Consider the following 23,660-nt stretch of genomic DNA (forward strand, 5'->3'; position numbering starts at 1 on the left):
TAGAACCAACAATTGGAATGTAAATTAAATTCTTATTTTAGGAACTTTTTCTTTCTACTTTGACGCAATCAATTATTAAATGTAAAAAAATAAAAAATAAAATATAAAACTATATTTAAATTCAAACGTGGCAGGCACCAAATTTAGCACCATCAACGGTTCACAAATAAGCCTAACATGACTTTCATGCACAAATTGCATATTCTTTTATATGGTGGGCCTTCTTTCCCACATATGAAGGCCACCACTTTCTCTCCATTATTATTTCACACACACACACACTAGATTCATATAGTATTGTATGAATCAGAAATTAATTGCATCATATCGAACTCTCCTTAATTTAAAATTTTACGCAAACACTTAATTATGTTAGAGTTAGATGTTACATTTGGTTATTTACACAAAAAGATCGTTAACTGTATATGAGGTTAATTAACCTCCCACTAACACACATACACCTGAGTGTCAGTTACGTGCATATAAATGGGTGTAGCATCTAACTTCCCGTAATTATACACAATATAAAATTTATTTTATAAGTATATTTAATTCAAAATTATTTTATCAACCCAAAAGGATTGGTTAACAATTATAATTACCCTTTTTAACTTTATAATATTTGATGGGCTCAAAGGCACAAGATTACCATAACCAAAAGCCCAAAGCGAAATTAGAAAAACAAATAAAAAATTGTAAATTTACTGCCACGTGTCTAATGCAGCGTACGGGATGACGTGGAGAGGCGACGATGATGTCATACTGAACGGAGGCAGTGTTTGTCGTGACACATGGGATACTCCAAGTGGCGTCACTGTTGCCTCTGTGGGGTCCAGCCTGTAGGGTCATGATGACGTCAGCACCACACTTTATCACTTATCACTCCATCATCCATGTGCCAAGGTCGATTCCTGTAAGGTTGCGTTTGGTAGAAAATGGATCAAAAAATTAATAATAAAAAATCCGAATTTACTTTAGACGTAATTTTTACTCTTTAGTAAAGTTAAATAATTAAATCTGGATGAATGCATAATAAATGTTTATACAGTAAATTTTTTTTAAAAATATATAAAATAGACCAATGATTTATTGCAGTTACAAAATTAATTAGTTAATAAACTTATTAATGGTCTTCGTTTATTTTACATAATTTCGGTGCACGGAGATAATACCAACCAAACACAGCCTTGCGGAGAAGTATCGGATACTCTCTGACTAGATCCTCAAGGGGTACGGTGTCGTTTTCTTCCAACTTCCATGAAATTGCAACTGAGGTCAACCCTTTCGTAAAATATATGATTTTTTTTTATTTTATTCTATAATAAGTCCCTCAACGTCGGTTAAACGATTGGTCACCATATTGTACTAATATGCAATAATTTAATTATTTCTCGGTCCTTGGAAATTGGAATATTGCTGTAATTTTCAATTTATTATTTGCTAGAGTTTGACTTGATTTTACTTCTAGCCAATCACGAACTTGCCACTCATCACATTATTCATGGCTGGTTTGATTGGCAATATTTTACTATTTCATTTTTATTTAATTAGTTATTTAAATTTAATTTAATTTAATTTAATTTAATTTTCTTTTCTTTTCTTTTCTTTTTACGAAATAGGTAAATTCAAGATGTTCGACCTAAAAAAAATAATAAAATATTAATAAGAAGATGGGCTAAATCGTAGAATCTACTTCATTACTTAAAATGGTATCATGTTTAATTACCATTTAAACAGATCAATGGTATCTTTATATTTGTCATCTAGTGCAAGTATTACTACATTTCTCTACTCCTGCGCTTGATGTTATTTTTCTTGCTCCTTCCGATGACACACTAAATAATTAACTATTTTTTCTTTAATTAATAAGTTCTCCTTTCTTGAATTTTCTATTACATATAAATTGTAATTTACATTTAAAAGTACCTATTGTAATAAACATAATTACAATACACAATTTCTACTTCAATTTTACTATAATCTTATATATAAAAGAAAGAAACGATGGGCAACCCTAAAAACTCTAATGGTATTTCTGTAATTATTTAGTTTTAACATTTTTCTCTACTAATTTCTAACTATAATTTTCAACAATTATCAAAACTGAAACTAAACTGTGAAGAATCCTACCCTAATGGTACATCTGTAATTATTTATTTTTAATATTTTTTTCTCTAATAATTTTCTAACTATAATTTTCAACAATTATTAATCTCCTATTTTTCATCAATATATCTCAAATATTAAGAGATGCAGATATAAATTCGATTCGTTAAATCTTAATATGTAACATTTATAATACTACATTATTAATTTTTTCAATTTTGAAATAATATCCCATGCATCGCACGGAGAAAAAAATATAGTAAAGATAAAATTTACAGTCTCCTAATTAACTTTCAATATTGACACCGTTAATCGATCCAACAGGTCCACTAATTATTTTTTATATTGTTTTATTAGCTAAGGCCCAAAGTAAGATCATCTACATCAAATTAACAAATTATGTTAACGGGTCAAACTCATTAGTTTAAACTTTAATACGACACCGTCATTAAGGTGTTTAATCCAAATTAGAGGTATTTTCTACTATCAAAAAACCATATGTAGGACAGTAGGAGACAATAATACATTTTTAATACATAATTAAATTCAAAAAAATAATTTACCCACCCACCCACCCCACCCCCACCCCACCCCACCACCTACCCCCTCATTTGTTTTTCATATATAGTAACACACACAAGCCTCTCTCCTCCACGTATTCATTTACTTTGGCATCAGTCCATGAAAACCAGCGAGGAAAATCACACCTCTCAAACCCCAGATTCCCAAACCGTTGACACGATCCTCTCCCTGGTGGTGGCGATGCAAGGCGTCCGCCGCTACGGCCACCTTGGAGACGGCGGCGGCGGAGTCCGCCTCGAGCTCACCCCAACCACCATCTCCCCGCTCGCGATCGACGTCGCCGAGTCCACCGAGATGCGCATCCAGCGCCTCATCTCCGAGAATCCGGTCGTCATCTTCAGCCGATCCTCCTGCTGCATGTGCCACGTCATGCGCCGCCTCCTCTCCGCCATCGGCGTCCACCCCACCGTCATCGAATTGGAGGAAGAAGAGATCGCCGCCTTCAGCCCCCGCGCCGACGGCAACGGCGACGAGCACTCCTCCCCCGTCCTCGGCGGCGCGTCTGGAGCGCCGGCGCTTTACATAGGCGGCGCGTGCATCGGTGGGCTGGAGAGCCTTATGGAGCTGCACTTGAGTAACAATCTCGTGCCTAAGCTTGTTGAAGTTGGTGCTCTGAAAAATGAATTTCTAATTAGCTGATTTTTTTTTAATTATTATAATTATTATTTTGTGATTATTGATGCTACTACTAGTATTATTATCATGATTTATTAGTCATTAAAAAAAAAAGACTAAAAATATATTTCTAAGTAGTTTTCTCAATTATTCTTCTAATTATTATTATCGCTGTAAGATTGTGAATTAGTGTTTTCCCAGATTGGTATTTGCAATTAGACAGAAGTTTTTAAGTTAAATTATGATTTATGATTTACCTATATTAAATATTGGAATTAATGAAAATTTGTAAGATTAGTGTGACAAAATGATGTACTCTATTTCTTTAATAATAAGAATTTTTATTGCAAATTTATATATTAACATGAATATTCCAACAACTGTGGAGGAATATTCTTGAGAGCTTGTTTAATGTTCATAGTTCCTGGGAAATTATTCTAAGGCAAAATTTAATTGTTTGTTGCGAACTACTTTTGACTGCTAAATAGTAGTAAGAATTTTTTTTCTCTGATTTTTAATGTTGTCCTAATTATGGTGGCATCCACACGACCACACTGCAGCTTTTCTTGGCTACTTTTGACAGGTTTTTTTCCTTTTTTATTTTATTTTTAATCTTTTTTTTATTCCCTTTTTTTTTTTCCAAGTGCACAATTTTTATAACTGTTCGAATATAAATATAAAAAATATATAATTTATAAATAGAAGATGAATATTTTAGGAGGCATCAAGAAAGTGTAATATATAATTGTGAGCAATAAAGTAACAAAAAAGTACACATAATACATACGTATGTTCAATGATAGATCTAACATTAAGAAAATCAAATTACTAATTTGCTTGCATTAATTATTTATTAAGTCTTACTTAGGAAATGTAATCAAGATTCTTTTCAATATAATATGATAACCACATGTAATGTGCCTTCCGAAAATTAACATGTAACAAAATTAAGGAGGGGAGAAAAAGACACGTTACATCAGATGGAGAAAAAAATCAATGGAATCTTGATCGACAACAATAATTATGAATTGAAAAAGGAAAAGTTGAAATAAAGATTCCATGCCCAGTTGCTCTTGACAAAAAATAAATAAATACTCTCAGTGGGATTTTTTTTTTCCCTATTTTGATTTATATTTTGATGGAATTTTATTTACAGAAAAAAAAAATAACGATTATGATCTATATATATAATTCAATTTAAGGGAAATAAAAATACAATTATTGGGTATGACAAACAGACATTTAATGGGGCATATGATTTAACAAAGATCTTTGTCAGCATTGCATGAGACAATTTAGAGGTTGTTCTGATTGCTATTTTATTATGATTATTATTTATTTATATATTTATTTATACACACACACACAAGTAGGCTTGATAGAGAAAACCAAATTGTTGAATATTCTCAACTCCAACACAGTCAGAATTTATTCCTAGATGACATTAATATGATGCAATTGTTCAAAAGAAAATTGTAGATGAACAAGAACTACAGAATTGAAAATACAATATTGCAATTATTTATTTGTTTAATTTCCATTTAGTATTTTATTAACGTATTAATTAGTGACGAGTATTATAAAAAATACTGATAATTAAATTAATTAATTAAGTAAAAAGGCCATGAATACCAAACCCACTAATTGAAACATCTTTCCAAATTAAGGAAAAAGGGAAGATAGGATATATAAAGTCCATTATTAGAGCAAGAAGTTCAACCCCACTTCATTTAATCTCAATGGTTCATTTATATTATTATTATTTAAAATTAATTAATGTTATTATTACACATAATTTAGCTTTAACTTTTCCTTTGGGTTTGGAATAGACATCTTCTTGTGGCAACAGCAACAACCACAACTTCTACTGTTGGGTGCACCCCCCACACAGGCCCAGAATCTAATCTCTGTGTGACAAATTTTGTTAAAATGGAATCACACGTGGCAGCCGTTTATTGGAAACACAAATGAGTAGGTCCCATGTTAAAACATGAACATGATCAAGAAAGAATCTACAACTCAAAATCTCACAAAAAGAAACCTAATAAACTAGCTAGGAGGATGTTGCCTTTCAAAGTTCAAACAGTACTTGCTAATCATTCAAAGACATAATACAGCTTGGATGTATGTACACAATATCACAATTTATAACTATATGTATATATACACACAATTCGTGTGCATGTATGTGTGTGCTTTTAGCAATTGTTTAAGGAGAGTAAAAAGTGAGCCGCTCGTTAAAAACTTAATTCAGTTGCATACGAACTAAATTTTACTGTCAGCTATCTGAAAAAAAAAATTACGTGCAAAGCTTCAAAATATAACACGACAGCAAACGAAGGACGCCATCGAAGAAATAGAATAATTCCCTCAAAAGAACAACTAAAGTAGTTTTAAATTAGATTGTCATTATTCAACATTATGTATATACATATATTAAAGTTCCAATTTCCAAAAGGCACTTTAATTAGGTACTTTATATGTGGTTCCCCAAGTTTTGTTGTAGCTGACGTCATCTTTGCTTTGGCCTTCTTTCCACCTTTTTTCAAGAGTCTATTACCTAATTTTGTTCCATGTTTTCTTGCGTAGAGCTGCAAAATGTATTAGATACGTAATTAATTTATTTAATTAATGAGGTGATGAAATAAAACACGACCAACAAATCTGAGTCAAACCCAAATTATGATGGGCCAACTTCAAATTCATTTTCTACACTACCATTAGGCCCATCTTTTGACTAATATATTTACTGACCCAAAGCCCACTAATGTACAAGCCCATTTTCAAATTGGGTAGAGAGAGAGAGAGAGAGAGAGAGAGAGAGAGAGAGAGATCTAGAGAGAGAGAGAGAGAGAGAGAGAGAGAGAGATGATTTTGGTCTTCAACTGTACCCAAATTGGATACATTTAATAATCTTTCAAATTAGTTAATGTCCATTGAATAAATGTAATGATTCCTCAAAATTGGTCCAGGCCCAGAACTTGTTGTACGGTCCGTTAAGGCCATCCCTATTACCTGTCATCTAAGATGCACCCAAATTTCCGTGCACAAGTGTTTTCGTGTTTCGGAAACCGAAACTCCATTACATATGCCCGCCTGCAACAACATTTTGTTAATGTTTATGTAAATATCTAGAATTTTTGGGGATATAATTAAGGGTTTCCCGTGTCCATTTCGCCGTGTCGACATTCTCGTATCCGGGCTAGTGGCTACAAGTCATTCAACTTAGGTTCTTCAATTTCTTTCATTCTTTTCCCTTTTTCTTGATTTTTTTTTCGGTGATAAATAATAATCATACGAAATACGTAAACCGAAAGAAATGGATGCCTTCAAGTTTCATAGACGTCGGTGTCGAATGTAATAAAATAAAAATTTTAATAAATAATTAACAAATTAAATAAGTGGACAATACTTTGTATGCATTCTCAGTCGTTGATTAATTTTTCAGGTCCACGCGCAAAGAAAATTTGTAAATAAAAAGTTGGCTGATATAAAATAATATAAAGTCATGGGATTAAATAAATTCAGTATGTAAAATGACAAAAGAATTATTTATTTTTTTAATGTGAAGAGAATATTAATATACTTAAATAAATATTTATGAAGTTATTGAGAAAATGATATATTAAAAACAGGGACAGCATCGCTCCATAGTAAGTCACGTTCTTTTGTTTGATAGCACAATTTGCATTTTGCATATCTCTACTTTATTAATATTATCCCACCTACACATAAATAAATATTATTCTGAATTTTAATTGTTTGTAAAACAAATTAAAGATGAAAATATAGCAAATAAAAAAGGCATGTAATTAACCAGTTGTTGTGTATAAATTATATATCATAGAGACACAAAATTCAATGATTTAATTGATCGATGAGCAGAAAGAATAATGCAACAGCTTTCCGTGATTTGATGTCTGTTTTGATTTATTTTATGTAATCTACTAAACCAATCATGTGATCATGGACAAAATTTAATTACTCAATTATTCACTTTTCAACAACTTTTCTTATTTAATCACTAATCAACGTACAATTTATCATCTCATATTCTCATGCATATATATATGTGTGTGTGTGTGTGTGTATAATATATATATGTATATATATATAAATGATTCAGTTCTTCTGATATTCTCTATTGAGATAGTTGATGCATGGTAATAAATAAACAATAAGTATGTATATATGTTTAGTTTGTTGATGTAATAATTTGACTGTATTAATTTAGAGTTTTATAGTTTACTTGTAAGAAGAAAATTGAAATAAATAAAAAAAAAGGAAAAAATAATAAGCAATAATTGAAGAAAAGGATAAAAACAAAGGAAAAGACAAATTGAAACGTCAGAAAGGCCTGCTGGCCTTGTTGGCCAGCCTTTGGTTTTCTTTTTTGTTGATCATCAACAACTAAAAAGAAACAAACAACAGATACATACATACCTTCTCTCTCTCTACTCTCTCTCTCTACACTCTCTCTCTCTCTCTCTCCTGTTTTAATTTCATGTGTATGGCTTTTATCGAATCTTGTTGGTTTTAGCTGCAAATCCAGGTGATGTTTTTATTGATAAAGTCTAAATAAGATATGGAAATTGTTACACTATAAATATTTTTTTGGAGCTGTTTAATTGCAGTCAAAAAACTAACTTTGTATGTAGTACTGTTTTTTTTTCTTTATCAATATAAATACACACACACACACATGTGTATGTGTGTGTGTTCTGAATGTTTAGTCATGTTTGTGAACAGGATATGGGAGGAAAGTGATGATGGCCTGTGTGCAGATTTATGAAGAATGAAAGGCATTAATTAATTACATACATACTACTGAGTATAGATATATATACATATAGCTACACAGCTTTGTATATATATAGAGAGAGAGAGAGAGAGAAGAGACTCTTGAAATTGACCTTTCTGTAATACCTTTCATCAGCTTCCACTTTCTGCAACCCTTTCCAATTTTAGGGTTTCTCTCTGCACACAATTATTCCCTTCTCTAAATTCAAGAAAACCTAGCTAGCTGCCCACCCCTCTAATCTACTCTCAGCTACAATAATCTACATATACATATATTAAATATTCTAAATATATATATATAGAAAATAAAAAAAGAAGATTTTGAGAGAAATATGTTAGGTGCAGTAGTGGATGAAAATAGTACAATGTCAAATTTAACATCTGCAATATCAAATGAAGCAAGCATTTCTTCAACAAGCAACATCAACAATATTATTCAGACAACCCAATTACAACAACAACCTCCGAATTCCAAGAAGAGAAGAAATCTCCCAGGCAACCCTGGTAATAATTATCAATTAAATAATTTTTCTAATTACAAATATTATAATTAATTATTGATTGAATGAATTATAAATAATTTGTAGATCCGGAGGCGGAGGTGGTGGCGTTATCTCCAAAATCGCTAATGGCGACGAACAGATTTGTGTGCGAGATATGCAGCAAAGGGTTCCAGAGGGACCAGAATTTACAGCTGCACAGAAGAGGGCACAATCTGCCATGGAAGCTGAAGCAAAGGAGCAAACAAGAAGTGGTAAGGAAGAAGGTGTACGTTTGCCCCGAACCCGGATGCGTGCACCACGACCCGGCTAGAGCGTTGGGAGATCTAACTGGTATCAAGAAACACTTTTCGAGAAAACATGGCGAGAAGAAATGGAAGTGTGACAAGTGCTCCAAGAAATATGCAGTCCAATCTGATTGGAAAGCTCATTCCAAGATCTGCGGTACTCGCGAGTATAGATGTGATTGCGGTACTCTCTTTTCCAGGTATGTATTTATTTATTTACCCACCGTTTTTTTTCCATCAGCTTCTTATTAATACAGATTTTGATTTCCTGGTTTTACAATTTTTTTTTTTCTCTTTCTTTGGTTGTAGATCAGAAAAAGCAATTAATTAGTTGTAGCATTGATTAAAGTGAAAATTCTTCACCTGTTTGTTTTTCTGTCTAGCTTAGCTAGTAGTACCTTTTCAGAAAAACACAAAGGGTTGACGACTCTCTCTCTCTCTCTCTCTCTCTCTCTCTCTCTCTCTCTCTCTCTCTCTCTCTCTCTCCCCGTGTGTGAGAGAGAGTGGGAAAAGAAAGATTTTTTTTTAAGTTTTTCAAGAAATGATGACTGTACAGTAGTTCTAGAGTTGAGAGAGAAATTGAAAAAAGCATATAATTATATATATGGATTTGTTGTTTGTTTGTGTTTGTTGCTTAGCGTTTGTTGTTTGTAATGAAATTAAAAAAACAGGAGGGACAGTTTCATAACACACAGAGCATTCTGCGATGCATTGGCAGAAGAAAGTTCAAGATCAATCACACGTGATCTTCATAACCCTCTTCATTTCTTGTCTTCCCAAACACCCCCTATTAATAACAACCAACCTCATATCCATGGCGGCGCCGCCTCCGCCTTCCACCACCCATTCATCCCATCACTCAAACAAGAAAACCAGACCACCTTCAACGTCCACCAGCTTCCGCCATGGCTATCACCTCTCCATGAACAACACCACCACCACCAACCCTTGTTCAGTACCTCACAGCCATCAATTGTTCAAGAAAACCCTAACCCTAACACCACCACCACCACCGCCGCCGCCGCCGCCGTTGCCGGAACTTCTACTTCTTTAATGTCGGCCACCGCTCTGCTGCAGAAAGCGTCGCAAATGGGGGTGACTATGAGCACGAAAACGGGCCATCATCATCAGTTTTCTGGTGAATCATCTGGTGGTTTAATTATGAACAGACCCCATAATATTCAGCAGCACGTGGGTGCACCGGGTTTCTATGCTACCTCGTCCACGTCGACTAATAATACAAGTACAGCTGGCTTACTGCCGTCACGTGAAGATATGGGAACAGACTTGTTTGTGCATGGCTTGGCGTCTTTCGGGAACAAGCTTGCTAACGTCCCCACTGGTTGCATGCAACTTCAAAATAATAATAATATTAATAATAATAATAATGGCAACAGCTTTCTGGCATTTGATCAAGATAATTTTGATGGAATGTTGAACCAACAGAGAAACGGTGATTATAGTTTTCAAGAAGATGCCCATTTGATCATGAGTACTGCTGCTGTAAGGAAAGCAGGTGGTGGCAGCGGCGGTGGTGGTGGTGGTGGTGCCGCTAACGGCGGCGGTGGTGACGACGGTATGACAAGGGATTTTTTAGGGCTAAGAGGATTTCCGGATAGAGATTTTCTGAATATGGCTGGTTTTGAACAAATGGGATCTTCATCTAATAATTATGATGATCATCAACAAGCTCAGAATCAAGATCCATGGCAGAGTTGATCATTACAGATAATGCTTTGCTTTGCTTGATTTTTATTTTATTTATTTAATTAGTCTATTTTGATCTCCATATTTTGTTGTATTTCATCAATTTTTAGTTCTATGGAGGGGCTAATTAAGCTCCCTTTTATTGTAATAATACTCATATAATTGCAATTATTGTTGTTCTAGCTTTTTTCACTTCAGTCATAATTAGCATTTCTTTTTGTTATTTTAAGTGTGAGAATTTATATTAACTGGACATATATATTAAAGATTATGTCTTTTAATAAATTTTTTTGGACAAAAAAAAATAATATTTCAATAAATATACTACATATTTATTAAAAAAAAAAGCTAGAATATTTTAGTATATATATTATTGCTAAATGAACATTTCATCATATACTATAGTTGATGGACCAAATATATAATATCTCAGTAATAAGTAATATATGTGACAATTTGTAATAATGCAATTTCAAGAACAATATTGTAAGATGATGAATTAATTTAGGGATATTCTGAAAAAAAAAAAAAGATAAATAAATGGAGAAACAATGTGGTGTGATATTCTGAAGAAGAAAAGTGTAGATATATATATATATATATATATATATATATATATATATGTATTCTAATTGCATAATTCTTGTGATTGCCTTAGCTTTAGAAGGGAAAAAGTTAAGCAACTTTTCCCAATATAAAGAAGAAGCATTGCGTACGCTGGTGTTGATTTGTAGTACTCACTTCAGGGGTTTTCCTGTTTCCTTCTCTCTCTATAATATACATGTTTCTTTCTCTCTCTAGCTATATATGTATATTGAGTGAGATTCTTTACAAGCATCATATAATTGTACCATTTTCCCACTTTTATTGTACATTTCTTCTTTGCATGTCACTTATATCTTTTCATGTACACACCACATACTAATGTCGCTTTCGTGTAATAGCCTGTAAGTATTATAGTCAGCTAACCAAATATATCGATTTTATCACGGTTTGATTCCTTTCGGTTCATGTTCAATTTTTAAGTTTTTTTAACATATAATTTACAATCTATTACAAATGGCATTCAGTACATCCAGAATTAGGTGGTGTTTGCAAATAAACCTGAGTTAAGACGTTGGGATTAAATATAATGTGCATTTGAAAACTTTGGAATGTTTGCAAATACGTCGAAACTCAATTTTAAATAGAAATAAATCAATAATAGATTCATGAGTGCTTTTCAAATTGCAGCTTAACACAACTTATCTTTTAGGAAAGAACGAAAATACTATTTGGTACGATTCGAAATGGCTCGACTTTCGTATTTTTCGTTCGATTTTGCTATTTGCCGGTGGGTGGTACAAGTTGGTATGAATGTTGTACCTTAATTGCTAATAAGTGGGCCGACAAAAGCTTAGTAATATTGGCCCAATATAGATAAATTGGGCCAAGAAATATCCAAAAGAAAAATTAATTGGAAACACATATGTCATTTAAAAGCCCATTCATATCGGATAAAGCGTAAATCAATTGCTTTTTATAAATAAGAGAAACACGATTACAGTAGAAGAGATATCGCGATTTCGATCACCACTTCCATTCATAATTGTTGAAAATCAGCACAACGAACGAAGAAACAGATACCCATGTCGGAAAATCAACAGGATCAACCCATCAAACCCGTAGGTCAGTATTTTCTTCAGCAAAATATCATAGATTCAGTTCAATCTGGGTGCGATAAATTTTCATGATTGATTATCCAATGTGGGTTTCTGCTTTAATTTTACAATATTCTACCTTTTTCTGTAATCTGTTTAATTGAAGAACTGAAAACAAAGAGGTGTTCATTTGTGCTTTATCTGTTCAGCTCGAATTGGAAATTGAACAGCGATTCTAGTATTAAATTTATCCTTTGATTTATGAGCTTTAAAAATTTAATGGGTATTTTCATAATTTTTTTTTATTAATTTATTTATTTAATAATTGCCAGTGGTAGAGCACAGGAGAGTAGTAATACAGAACAGCCATGGTGAAAATCTTGTTGGGATATTACACGAAACCGGGTCCCGTGAGCTTGTCGTTATATGCCACGGATTTCGATCTACAAAGGTGTATGTATGATCTTGTCAAATAATTCCCACATCATATTATTAGGACATTGCATTTTAGTTTGTCTTAATTCTCTTCAAACTGTAACATTTTTTTGTAACTTTCATCAGGAACGTATTCCTATGGTGAACCTCGCTTTTGCTTTCGAAAGAGAAAAAATTAACGCATTCCGCTTCGACTTTGCTGGTAACGGGTGAGTCTTCGGAAATTAGTGCCTTATATATCGACTTTCTCTTTTGTGTCGAATTTCATAAAAATAATTTTTTTAATTTTAATTTTCAGGGAGAGTGAAGGTTCGTTTCAGTATGGGAATTATTCTAGAGAAGCTGAAGATATACGTGCTGTAGTCGAGCACTTTAAGGAGGAACAACGTTTGATAACAGCAATTATTGGGCATAGTAAAGGTATTTATCGCACACGTTTCTTTTTAACTCTGTTGTGAACTTTCTTGAATGTTGGGATAAGTTCTTACAGGAGGGAATGCTGTGCTTATGTATGCATCAAGGTACAATGATGTACGAACAATTGTTAATATAGCGGGGCGTTTTGATTTGAAGAGAGGGATTGAAGGTCGCTTGGGTAAAAACTTTCGAGAAAAAATGGAGCGATTCGGTTTTATCGATGTGAAAAACAGAAGAGGTGCGTTTGTTACTATCATGTCCGTTTTTCTTATTGTGGACTTATATGCACCTTGTGATATAATGTAGGAGAAATCGAGTATCGAGTAACTAAAGAGAGTTTGGTTGACCGTCTGGCAACAGATACTCGTTTAGCATGCCAAAAGATCCCTCTATACTGCAGGTTTGATATAATCGAAAGACGTGCAAAACTTGAATTCTATGGTAATTAGTGACCTTTATTTGCAATTTAATAATGCAGGGTATTAACGATCCATGGTACGGTTGATGAATTTGTACCGGTTGAAGATGCAAACGAGTTCGCCAAGTATGTACCTAATCACAATTTGTGTATAGTTGAAGGAGCTGATCATGAATACACAAAGTATCAATCTTTGTTGTGTTCAATTGTGCTGAATTTTGTGAAGACTGGTTTATCTAAAGACGAGTCTGTCCCTAAATCCTCGTCGCCCTCGTGTACAAATAATAAGATTATCGATTCCCGCCTCTAATCCTTTTCAATTTCCGATTATTAGATCGATGTATACATTGCAGACTATTTATCTTATATAAAAATTACAGTAAATGTATAAATTAATAGAGCCTCAAATTTTTGGTCCTCAATCATACATAATTTCACTGGCAATTACCTAAGAGTACAACACAATGCTACAATTTCATCTATCAGAAAATACCCAAAAAATAAAATTAAAAATAAATATATATATTGGATCTTGTTTAGGCTGCAATAGTCTTGGGCTTAACTCCAATCTTTCTCCAGGAAACGCTAGGCATTATCTGTTTCGAGTCAACACGGTCCTTATACTGGATGGTAAAATTGAGCAACGAGTCAATAAGAGAATCTGATAAAAGATGAGGCTTAAGCCCTAATTCCACGAGTTTAGTGTGCTTCGCATTATAGTAATGCTCCTCCAACTCCACCCTCGGATTAGGCACAGATATCGTTTTCACCTCAATCCCCAATTTCTCACCCGCCTTTGTAACCAAAGATGCCAGCTCATTCACCGAAAACTGCTCCGTAAATTGATTAAAAACACGAAACTCCCCCCTCTGTGCTGGATTCGCTATAGCAATCTCAACGCATTGAACTGTATCTCTTATATCAAGATATCCCCTTGTCTTTGAATAGAAAAAAAAATTGAAATCAAGAACCATAATATACAGAAAAATCAAGAAAATGTGATTAATGAGAAGTAATTAATTAATTAATTACCTGGCCACCTTTACCATAGACAGTAAGTGGATGACCAACGGCAGCCTGAACACAAAACCGATTCAACGCAGTTCCAAAAACACCGTCATAATCGAATCTATTACAAAGCTCCTCATGCATCGCCGTTTCATCAGTTCTCACACCATAAACAACACCCTGGTTCAAATCGGTTGCTCTAATTCCCCAAGCCTTACAAGTAAATGCAATATTATGAGAATCGTGCACTTTACTCAAATGATAGAAAGAACTCGCCTGCTTCGGATAAGGCAAAGTATCTGTCCTCCCATTATGAGTAATCGTTATAAAACCCTCCTCGATATCTATATTAGGTGTACCGTATTCTCCCATGGTCCCTAGTTTCACCAGATGACAATCCTCTCCAAATTCTTTAATAGCAAATAGAACATTGAGTGTACCTATCACGTTATTGTGCTGCGTGTACACAGCTCTAGATCTGTCAATCATGGAGTAAGGAGCGGATCTTTGTTCTCCAAAGTGGACCACGGCATCGGGTTTAAATGAGGTGAAAGCTTCTGATAAGAACTCGAAATCGCAAATATCACCGACGAAAAGTTGGATGTCTTTGTCGGTGACGGACTTCCAGCGACGGATTCTGTCGTGGATGGATGATATCGGAGTGAGGGATTCGAGGCCTAGTTGGTGGTCGAAATAGCGACGAACGAGGTTGTCGACAATGGCAACTTCGTAATTCTTGTTGGATAGATGGAGGGCGGTGGCCCACCCACAATACCCGTCGCCGCCAATTACCATGACTTTCTTTCGGGCAGGAGCTCCGTTGGAGGTTTCGTGGGACCCGGATCCAGGCTCCACCTTGGTTTCTTGACCAACCGAAACGGAGTTTACATGGAGAGTACGGTGTTTTTGTGATGCATTGTTTGCTCGGAGAGAAAGTGTTTTTTTTAGGGGTGATTTAGAAATAGGGGAAATAATGGATGAAGAGGAAGTAAGGGAGAATAGGGTTAAGGGTTTGCTGTATGATTTGCTGCCAGAGGAGATGCTTAAAGAAGAAGATACTGAGAGTAGATGTGCCATAACTTGAAGCTATAACTGAAAAAACAGAAACAGAGTGATGATTATATTTTCTCCCAAATGGATGAAAATATTCACAGTAAACTAGCCAGCCAAAAATCAAGAAATTAGATTCCTCACTGTTTTCTTTCTTCTGGGCATTTACTCAAACACTATATATACATGGAATTTTTTTTTTATCAGAAGTTGTGGGAGCTCAATCAGCATACACCACAACACATTGCAATATCAGATAAAAGCAAAAATCAAGTAGATGTAGCTCAGCTAAACAGAATATACTTTTCAGTAAAAAAAAATAAACTTTTTATGTAGAATTTGGTATTTTAGTTATCCATTTGGGCACAGTACACTTCACTGAAGAAAGAACGCAAAATTAGGAGAGAGAAAGAGTAAAGAAGATAGAAATTGTTAAGTTCCGAATCGAAATATGCAGCACGAACCATCTTACGCTCTTGTTTATCAAGATTCGAGGAAATTTTGAAAACTTGGATAATCAAAGTACAGTTAACGAAAAATTGAAATATATATATATAAACAAAAAAATAAAAATTTACCCAGTTAAGAAGTGTATCGCCAATCAAAGCGAGAATCGTAGAAGGAGAAACTGTAGACTGTAGAGAATGGTGTTGCTAAATTTGGCTTCTGTTTTAAGGAGCATAAAATGCCAAGTTGAAGGGGATATTCTTCACATCTCAAGAACTTTGGACGGCAGAATTACTTTTAAGTCCCTGCGGAATTTATATATGGCAAAAGGCACCCTAAAAGTTTTACAATTGAATCCTGAAACTTTTAGAAATTGTACTATCTGCTATGGAACTGTAATTTTGGGCTCAATTTTTTTTTTTTTTTTTTATTTAATGAAAAGCATTAAAAAGCATGATTATTTTATTTTTCCTTTAATTTATTCATATTAATTGACTTTTTAATGACACTTAATGACAAATATATTGTCACGGAATAATAATGTGTGCCAATGTCAGCCCATATAAATTCAGAAAAAAATATCAGCCTATATAAAAAATGGGCCTCTGAGTCTAGTTTTGTTTAAGCCCATTAATTTGTAATTCTTCATATTTTATGTTTGGATATTTCAATTAATGAGTTACGGTTTCTTTTTCGGCCCAATTTTATATGTAAACATTAGCCCAATTTTTACTTTTAGGACAAATTTTTAGAATCAACTGGGGTGGAAAACGATTGAGCCGGCTCGTCAACTCGACGCGCCGACTCAACAAAAGTTCAAACTCGAATTCAAGTCCGATTATAGTTGTTCGATTAAAGCTCGAGTTCACCGAAGCTAATGCGAATCCGAGCTCGATCCAGAAAATCTCAACCGGTTAAAATTTCCAGCATCTTTTATTCCCACCAAAAGCATTCAAAAATATCAATAATGAAAAAACAAAAAGAAATAATAATTTGGAAGATATTTGTGAGGGTGAGAAGGGATATGCTGTATGCATGTGCATATCCCCTACTTGGGAATTGCAACCAGACAAGCAGTAGGCCATATCCACATCTTTATTTTTTACATAAAACTAATTATCTCTTTATTTTCCCAAAATTATAGTCTTGATTTTTTGTTTAATATTTAACTTATACATATATCCTTTTAATTTTAGAAATTTAATAAATTAGATAACATGCAAAAAAACCATGTTTGTTAGAAAAGTTAAAACAGTTTTACCTCACCAATTAGGAGTTCTACCTACTTCATTTGAATTTGTTGAATTACACTAAAAGATAAAACAATTTATATTAATAAAATATTAAAATTATCGAAATAATAATTTAGTACAATTTTTACCGAATTGAGACGGGAAGAAATTTCTATTTAAACGAGTTTATTTATTTTTCTAATTATTAATTTATCGAGGTTTTCATATATTTGAAACTACAATGTTGATCTAATTAAATAAATTTAAAATAGATAAAAGAAAAATAGAAATAATAAAATATTAAAGAAATATTAAATAATGCAACATATTTTGATATTTCCATTAATAACCCCATCCTCTTCGCTTATTATATAGCTCTTCATCTCCGACTCACATTTGAGATCAGAGTGTGAATCTCCGCCTCACTCCGCCACTGTTAAAAATCCATTCTTTTTTTCTTCAACCAATGGAGGAGGCGAGAGAGAAAAGATAAAATCAAATTTCATAATTCCCACATTTTTCTTCCAAACAAAAAAAAAAAAAAAAAAAAGAAAAAAAAAAGAAACCCCTTTTCTAAATCTTGAATCTCGAACCAGAACCAACAATGGCGGAGCAGAAAAAGTACATTACATCAGAAGAGCTGAAAACCCACAACAAGAAGGGGGATCTATGGATCTCAATCCAGGGCAAAGTGTACGACGTCTCCGAGTGGGTGAAGCACCACCCCGGCGGCGATCTCCCCCTCCTCCACCTCGCCGGCCAGGACGCCACCGACGCATTCGTCGCCTTCCACCGCGGCGCCGCCTGGCAGTTTCTGGAAAAGTACTCCAACGGCCTCCACCTGAAGGACTACTCCGTCTCCGACGTGTCAAAAGACTACCGCAAACTCGCCTACGAGTTCTCCAAGATGGGCCTCTTCGAGAAGAAGGGCCACGGCCTCTTCATCTCCATCTGCTCAATAGTGGTAATGCTCGCCGCCACTCTCTACGGCGTCCTCTGCCACGACGGCGCGTGGCTCCACTTCCTCTGCGGCTGCCTCATGGGCTTCCTCTGGATTCAGAGCGGCTGGATCGGGCACGACTCGGGCCACTACCAGGTTATGCTAACCCCAAAACTAAACCGGTTCGCCCAAATCCTCTCCGGCAACTGCCTCGCCGGAATAAGCATCGCGTGGTGGAAGAGAAACCACAACGCGCACCACATTGCCTGCAACAGCCTCGACCACGACCCCGATCTCCAGCACATGCCGTTTTTCGCAGTCTCGTCGAAGTTCTTCAACTCCCTCGTCTCGTACTACTACGACCGGACACTAAAATTCGATTCGTTCACTCGAATGCTCGTAAAAAACCAGCACTGGACATTCTACCCTGTAATGTGCTTAGCTAGAATCAACCTCTTCGCGCAGTCGATTATCCTACTCTTGTCGAACAAGAGAGTGCCGTATCGATACAGCGAGATAATCGGGGTGACGGTGTTTTGGATTTGGTACCCTCTGCTTGTTTCTTGCTTGCCCAATTGGAGTGAGAGAGTCTTGTTCGTGTTGGCGAGTTTCGCGGTGACAGGTGTCCAGCACGTGCAGTTCTGTTTGAATCATTTCTCGTCGCCGGTTTACGTGGGCCCGCCGAAGGGGAACGATTGGTTCGAGAAGCAGACGATGGGGAGTTTGGATATCGAGTGTTCGTCTTGGATGGATTGGTTTCACGGTGGGTTGCAGTTTCAGATCGAGCACCATTTGTTTCCTAGGTTGCCGAGGAATCAGCTGCGGACGATCGCTCCGTTTGTGAAGGATCTTTGCAAGAAGCACGGCTTGCCGTACAACTGCGCCTCGTTTTTGGAGGCGAATTTTATGACGATCAAGACGTTGAGGGACGCGGCTATGCAGGCTCGGGATTTGACGAATCCTGCTCCGAAGAATCTGGTTTGGGAAGCGGTCAATACTCATGGCTGAAAGAAAATCTTGATTCGACAATTGGTTTCGATTGCTTTTTTTTATTATCAGTGTTGATCGGTTTTTTTTAGCAAGAATCGACGTTTATGTTCGTTATGCATTTCTCGATTAATCTGTATTGTTTATGTATGAATGTGATCAGTTTACAAGACTTAATGCCATTGTCTTAGTTTGCTGTTTACCATCAATTGTTGTTGCAATGCTTTCTTGAGAGAGAGAGAGTATCAAGAAAATGAAAACTGTGGCATCTTGATCTGAACAGGCTGTACAGACAAAAACTCTTGTCCCAGCAAAATATCTAGCATTTTTAACAAAGAATCAAGTGCACATTTTTTACAACCACACACGTGGGCACTACTTACACTATAGAGATGGTAATGAAAAAAACAAAAATGATTTTGGATTTTGGGCAACGATTCGAATCAATTATCAGTCATCACGTTCTTGTGGGATAGGATGTCGGATTTTTTAATCCTGTTTATTGGTGTTTGTTTCTTAATTCTTGCAATTAACACTAAATTTTTTATATTATTAGTTTATGAGATCAATGTTTAAGCAACTCTTATCTATCTCATGTCCAATTATATGCTTAATTAACAATTAATACATGAATCTTTGTTGATTATCTGAGCTAAGTATCTTCTCCAAAAAAAAAAAAAACCAGAGCTTGCAACACTTGTGCCCTTTGTGGGGGGCATTAGTGTGAATATGTGATTGGAGTTAGGGCCCGCCCAGCTGTCCGGGTCACGGGTCGCTGTATGATGACCCACCCGATTCAAGTGTTGAGTTGGGCTACGTGGCCCATGTGAAGATACGGGCCACGTGGTTGTTAGCTCGGCCCATTTTAAGTCAGACGGGCTGGGCTGGCCGTTATTAGAACAATCACTTTTTTTTGTTGCAAGGGCTTTCTTTTTTTTTTTTTTTTTTATTCTGAAATACTATTTTTTTAGCTGGGTTAATATTTATTATTTAATGATAATAATAACAAAAAAAATTATAGAATATATTTATTAGAATAATTATAGAGCAAGGGAGTCCAATAAACAGGTTTTTCGTGTGGATAGTTAAAATAGAATTGTCGTGTGACACGATACATAGTGGTGTTTCACATCACAATAACTACTTAGATCTCACTTATTATTATTAGGGTTCGTTCGGTAATTTATATTGGATTAAATTGGATTACATGAGATTGAATTAACTCCCTACTGACTAATTAATTATTTAGTTAGTAGCATGTTCGGTTTCTTAGATTAGATTTTCTATTAAATTTGTTAAAATCAGTTATTATATATGAATTGTCTATAAAACCACTTAGTTTACAATAATAAAATATAATTTTAAGGATAAAATTGTATTTTTCCTTTTTAGTCACCCCCTATTAAATTATTCTCAGGGGGAGGGGTGCTACTAATTTAATGAAATAATAGCATTTAATAGCGGACTTTGATTTTAGTAGCGGGTTTGAAAAACTCTGAATGTTACCAACCGAACATGTTATTAGCATCTACTATTTAGTCAGTAGCACCTTATAGCGGTAACCAAACGAGCCCTTATTATTATTATTATTATTCATTATTATTATTATTATTATTATTATTATTATTATTATTATTATTATTATTATTATTATTATTATTATTATTATTATTATTATTATTATTATTATTATTATTATTATTATAAATTGTTTTACAACTATGAACAATTAGCATTATCATTTAATTAATGAAAACAAAACATACACCACTATATATTATGGTAACCATAAATAAATAAAGATCTTTGGTTTATTAAAGAAAGAAAATAAAAATAAAGAAAAAGAATCTTAAGATAAAGATAAATAATCGATTCCCACGTTCCGTACAACTCTCTCCCATTAGTCCCATATCAACAAATCTTCCTTCACAAATAAAACCTACTCCTTCGGCTCACATTTAACCCTACATTCTCTCCACCCCCCATTAAAAACCATGAAACCATCCACTTCCACTAAACCACCACCCTCTCCCGGCGGCGGAGGCGGTGGTGGTTCATCCTCCTCTTCCTCCTCCGCCGCGGCGTTCCAAGCATGCGCGGTCTGCAAGTACCAGCGCCGGAGATGCACACCGGACTGCAAACTGGCGCCGTATTTTCCGGCGCACAAGCAGAAGGAATTCATGAACGCGCACAAGCTGTTCGGAGTGCACAACATCGTACAAATACTGAAGAAGGTGCCGGAAAGCCGGAGACAAACCGCCGCCGAGACTATTATTATAGAAGCCGACGCACGTGCGAGGGACCCCGTGTGGGGTTGCCTCGGTGTTATACGTGAACTGGAAAGAAGGATACAGCTCTCTACTAAGGAATTACACACCACTTTAGCGCTTCTTGATTTTTACAGGTCCAGGAATTTACCAAACTCCGGTGTTTACGGTGGGATTAATATTAACAATAATATTAATATTAATGCTAATCACGTTGTTAATCAAGATAAGAAGCCTATGAATATGATGATTGGTGGTGTTGGAAACATGTTGTTGCATGAAGGATCTAGTAGCCAAGTACTTAATGGCAATGGTCAGGATCAAGAATTACTTGTTGGAGGAGTTGATACAATGGAACAATTCTTGAATGTATCCAGGTTTTTTTTATAACTTAATAATAATAATTTGTGAATTTTTTTTATTAGTTAATTGAATCTTAATCATACTTTGGCTTAATTATTAATTAACTGAGTAATAAATATTTATTGCAGTGTGAATGAGGTGCCGATAATTGATAAAAGGTGATGATGATCAAGGGATGCTTCCTCGTTTGTTCTTGAAAAATTGAAATTCTATACAAGATATATAGCTACCTTTTTGTAATTAAGTAGATTAGTTTAGTAGATTTAACATGGTTTTCATGTGAATTAAATTAGTTGATTTTCCATATTTTTTTATAGTTAAACTCGCAGTTGTTCAATTTTTAATTGTTAGATTATAATTTTTGAGTATGATCTTGAAATTAAATGCCCATTTCTTATCCAACACATCATGTAAATAGCGGATGCATCTCGAGAACATCTGCGCCACCTTTATTACCGCCTCCGCCTCGTCGATCGTTTCTTCATCTTCATAACACAGAAGCTTGTGCATCAACTTCAAATTATCAAAATCATACAATTCTTTGAGGTACATTTATCAAAGTTCACTATAAACCATCAAATCAATATTGAGTCAGTCTTGATAGTAGGATGAAATCAATCTCGATGGGCGGCGGCTCCGATGAAACCGCCATCACATCGAAAACGATCGCCGCCACCACTACTCTTTTTTTTTTTGATGAGTAAAACGTTTGCATTGAGAATTAGAAAATTAAAGAGTCTACAATCGGAAAACCTCCATCACAAAAGCAAATCGAAGGAATAGACTCCATGGAGACAAATCCATTCCAATTACAAGAAAATGCCCATTTAGCGAGATTGTGGGCTGAAAAGTTAGCATTACGAGAAACGCTCTTGAATCTCCATTTGGGCCAAAGGAACCAAAACCTGCGGATTTCCTCAATGGTATTTCTGGCAGACCAGTGGATCGGAGACGAGCTATCATTAATGAAGAGAATGGCATTTAAACAATCAGCTTCAAAGATGCATTGGTCTATCTTTGAGCTGTTCATGAAGGTGCATGCTTCGAGAAGGGCCTGACATTCAGCAGCAAGCGGATCCATGCAGAGAAAATTTGTTGCATGCGCGTAGACAATGGATCCTTTGTTGTTTCGAAGAACGAACGATGAGGATGCCTTTCCATCCAAAAATGAGCAATCAGTATTTGCTTTGATCCAGCCTCGAGGGGGGGGATTCCATTTGCATGGTTGAGTCTGACTTTTCTTCGTCATTTTAGAGAGTTGAGATGTCCAATGCTCTGAAGCACGTGCTGATGCCAATTTTGAACAGACCTGCAATGAGGGAATGCTTGAGCCATGAGAACTGAGGTTACGAAAAGTCCACACCAAATCAAAAAGAACAACTGCATAAACCAAGAATTCTTCTCTAATCGTCTCAGAAGGGAAAAGCCCTCCGTCTTTATTCAAGAGCAAGGCAATCCAAACAGCCACAGGTTCATCTCTAAAAGGTGTAATGCAGAAACTCCATTTAGATATGAACCAAAGTTGTTCAATAAACGCACATCTGAGGAACAAATGGTTAATGGATTCAATCTCTACTTCACAAAGAGGGCAAAGGGGGTTAGAGATTGGGAGAAAGACACCCAACTTTGAGTGAGTAGGCAAAATATCGTTAACAACCCTCCAAAGGAACAATTTATGCCTATTATGAATTTTTGCATTCCATATTTTTTTCCAAGGAAAGGTGGAAGCATTCAAAGTGTTCGAGATTCGGCTGGAATTGTCTGTAATATAAGCACTTTTGGAGGAGAAATTCCCTGACGAGGAGGGAGACCAAAAGAGGGACTGTGATTCAGGGAAATGAGAGATGGAAATTCTCATA

At 35.2% G+C, this 23,660-nt stretch overlaps 6 protein-coding genes and 1 long non-coding RNA gene across 7 annotated transcripts; 6 read left to right on the forward strand and 1 right to left on the reverse strand.

Moving 5' to 3' along the window:
• The first annotated feature begins 2,738 nt into the window (after positions 1-2,738).
• LOC105977050 (glutaredoxin-C6) lies at positions 2,739-3,654 on the forward strand. The gene has a single exon (XM_013002312.2). It carries the CDS (start codon positions 2,788-2,790, stop codon positions 3,325-3,327), a length of 540 nt encoding a protein of 179 aa, XP_012857766.2. The 5' UTR covers positions 2,739-2,787; the 3' UTR covers positions 3,328-3,654.
• Positions 3,655-7,720: 4,066 nt separating this feature from the next.
• LOC148772527 (uncharacterized) lies at positions 7,721-8,307 on the forward strand. The gene is made up of 2 exons (XR_016029945.1): positions 7,721-7,855; positions 8,053-8,307. It is a non-coding gene; the product is annotated as an uncharacterized LOC148772527 (long non-coding RNA).
• Positions 8,308-10,794, forward strand: LOC105977220 (protein indeterminate-domain 7). The gene is made up of 3 exons (XM_088814560.1): positions 8,308-8,607; positions 8,691-9,090; positions 9,562-10,794. The coding sequence occupies exons 1-3, from the start codon at positions 8,436-8,438 to the stop codon at positions 10,607-10,609; spliced, it is 1,620 nt and encodes a 539-aa protein (XP_088670686.1). The 5' UTR covers positions 8,308-8,435; the 3' UTR covers positions 10,610-10,794.
• Positions 10,795-12,121: 1,327 nt separating this feature from the next.
• Positions 12,122-13,929, forward strand: LOC105977195 (putative uncharacterized protein YDL057W). Its single transcript, XM_013002483.2, has 7 exons — positions 12,122-12,265; positions 12,570-12,688; positions 12,799-12,881; positions 12,971-13,092; positions 13,163-13,327; positions 13,396-13,489; positions 13,568-13,929. Exons 1-7 carry the CDS (start codon positions 12,226-12,228, stop codon positions 13,815-13,817), a joined length of 873 nt encoding a protein of 290 aa, XP_012857937.2. The 5' UTR covers positions 12,122-12,225; the 3' UTR covers positions 13,818-13,929.
• Positions 13,882-16,299, reverse strand: SQD1 (sulfoquinovosyldiacylglycerol 1). The gene is made up of 3 exons (XM_013002482.2): positions 16,144-16,299; positions 14,540-15,607; positions 13,882-14,445 (listed from the first exon to the last, which is right to left on the reverse strand). Exons 2-3 carry the CDS (start codon positions 15,590-15,592, stop codon positions 14,044-14,046), a joined length of 1,455 nt encoding a protein of 484 aa, XP_012857936.2. The 5' UTR covers positions 15,593-15,607; positions 16,144-16,299; the 3' UTR covers positions 13,882-14,043.
• Positions 16,300-17,564: 1,265 nt separating this feature from the next.
• On the forward strand, positions 17,565-19,373 carry LOC105977192 (acyl-lipid (9-3)-desaturase). Its single transcript, XM_013002481.2, has one exon. It carries the CDS (start codon positions 17,849-17,851, stop codon positions 19,190-19,192), a length of 1,344 nt encoding a protein of 447 aa, XP_012857935.2. The 5' UTR covers positions 17,565-17,848; the 3' UTR covers positions 19,193-19,373.
• A 1,670-nt stretch (positions 19,374-21,043) lies between these two features.
• On the forward strand, positions 21,044-21,963 carry LOC105977027 (LOB domain-containing protein 4). Its single transcript, XM_088820239.1, has 2 exons — positions 21,044-21,815; positions 21,930-21,963. The coding sequence occupies exons 1-2, from the start codon at positions 21,166-21,168 to the stop codon at positions 21,961-21,963; spliced, it is 684 nt and encodes a 227-aa protein (XP_088676365.1). The 5' UTR covers positions 21,044-21,165.
• The last annotated feature ends 1,697 nt before the right edge of the window (positions 21,964-23,660 follow it).

Source organism: Erythranthe guttata, chromosome 1 (genome assembly GCF_056151865.1).
Source record: "Erythranthe guttata isolate IM_541 chromosome 1, IM_541, whole genome shotgun sequence".
Lineage (NCBI taxonomy): Eukaryota > Viridiplantae > Streptophyta > Magnoliopsida > Lamiales > Phrymaceae > Erythranthe > Erythranthe guttata.